This window comes from Charadrius vociferus, unplaced genomic scaffold (assembly GCF_000708025.1).
Source record: "Charadrius vociferus isolate BGI_N301 unplaced genomic scaffold, ASM70802v2 scaffold411, whole genome shotgun sequence".
Lineage (NCBI taxonomy): Eukaryota > Metazoa > Chordata > Aves > Charadriiformes > Charadriidae > Charadrius > Charadrius vociferus.
In genome coordinates this window covers 4,159,587-4,161,338 of record NW_009646935.1, presented here as the reverse complement: position 1 = coordinate 4,161,338, position 1,752 = coordinate 4,159,587, and the positions used below count along the sequence as shown (strand labels likewise).

At 59.5% G+C, this 1,752-nt stretch overlaps 1 protein-coding gene across 1 annotated transcript in view; it reads right to left on the bottom strand.

Moving 5' to 3' along the window:
- Window positions 1-63: 63 nt before the first annotated feature.
- Window positions 64-1,752, bottom strand: part of LOC104295168 (cullin-9-like) — a gene marked incomplete at its 3' end in the record, with an annotated part of 3,162 nt that continues 1,473 nt past the window's right edge. Inside the window, exons 2-4 of the mRNA XM_009894875.1 lie at window positions 944-1,462; window positions 656-802; window positions 64-189 (exon numbers count right to left, since the gene is read on the bottom strand). Coding sequence (XP_009893177.1) covers window positions 64-189; window positions 656-802; window positions 944-1,462 — 792 coding nt within the window. The remainder of the gene's footprint in view (window positions 190-655; window positions 803-943; window positions 1,463-1,752) is intronic.

Below are 1,752 nucleotides of genomic sequence, written 5' to 3'. Positions count from 1 at the left end.
GCCAGTGCCAGAACAGGGAGACAGGCTGCACTGCCAGAAGTCCCCAGGGGATCTGGCCCATACTTGTTCTCCCAGGTCCTGCTGGATGAGGCAGGTGATCTCTTCCTGCTCCTGCACTTCCAGCTTCTTCACGAAGAACAGGCGCCTCCACCACTCGGCACGGCTCAGGGTCTCTGCAGCCTTGGTTGGCTGCTCCCCCAGGTAAGGCAGGGAGTACAGCCCCCGAATGCCCCTAAATCAGCCATTCTCCCTTCCAGTTTTACTGGAAGACACGCATGTCACACATACAAATGATACTAGGATCAGATCCTATGTCAAATTTGTCATATCCATTACTAGTGAAAGAGCTCATGTGGACCATCTGGGCAGAAGAGGTCCCTGCTGTCCCACAGCTTGCTGTGGGAAAGGGAGTTGACAGGAGGGCAGTCAGACAGGGGGAACATGCTGTAGAGATGGGGATTCCCATCTCATTTGAACCTCTTGGGAGAAAGCACACGCTCAAAATGGGCACCTCTGGCTCACTGCTCCCCCAACCTGTTCCCACAGTGCCTGGACCAGCCAGGGCAACGCACTCGGACATCCAGCCCCGGAAGAACCACAGTGCCAGCGTGCAGCTGCAGAAGGGCTGGGGAGAAAAGCTGCAGGCCCAGCTGACAGGCTGCTCACCTGCCGCCAGTTTGTGGCTGTATGTTAGGGTGGACACCTTCTCCTGGCCCTCATGCTCCTCTTGCCCTGAAGGGCCAATGATCTCCACCATGTGCCAGTGAACCCAGTATGTACAGCCCAGGGCTTGCCAGTACACCTGAGGAGAAGAGCCCAAGACACACAGAGCTGAGGGAAAGCAAGACCAACCCCACTGCTCCCATGCAAGGCTGCAGGCTTCCTACAGCACAACAGAGCAGACAGGCGTGTCGACAGCCCCTGCCCTCCCAGCAGAGGATACCTGCACAGGCGGAGTGCCATCGTTGCTCTGGCGGAAGTCACCCTCGTCACCCGCGCTGACCTGCTCGTAGTCCTCCAGCATGCGCACCCGCATACCACGCACCAGGTTCGCCTGCACATACTCCACGTAGCTGCTGCGGCTTGGGAAAGCTGAGCGTGTCTTGAAGATGCTGGGCTCTTTTGGTGGGGGAGTGGGGGCTGCTTGAGTAGCAGTGCAGGATGTGGCCCTGTGCTGGAAGATGGAGCGGGTGGTGCGAGGCCGCAGCTCCTGTTGCGGCAGCAGCTCTGGCTTGTGGCTGTGGTCCCAGCCCATCACGTGCACCAGCTCCAAGATGAGGTTTGCCATAGCCATGCTGAACTCAAACTCCTGCTTCACACGGCTCCTCTCCTCAGTGAACGGGCCGGGCACAGGGCAGTCCTGCTGCTCCCCTCCCTGCTCCATGCCGCTGCTGAGCTTGTCCATGAGAGAAGTGACACACAGGTAGCGCTTCACCAGGACGAACAGTAGCTTCCCGGGGATCTGCAACAAGCACAGCTGTCAGACTCTACCCTGCAGAGCACCTCCAGCCCCTGACTCTCTCCGAGCCACCAGCTCATCCGCAGTCAGGCTCCCGAGATAGCTCCGGACCAGCAGGCAGCAGCAGAGACCTCTCAGCCCACCCTCCTCTCCCTGCTCAGAGACAAGGCTCTCCGTGTGCCTCTCCACCACCACCCAGCCTCACACCAGGCCCAGATCCTGTGCCAGCTCTCCCAATACCCAGTCCTGCTCAGCTGACCACCCTCCTGTCCCAAACAAGGACACCAGCTCTG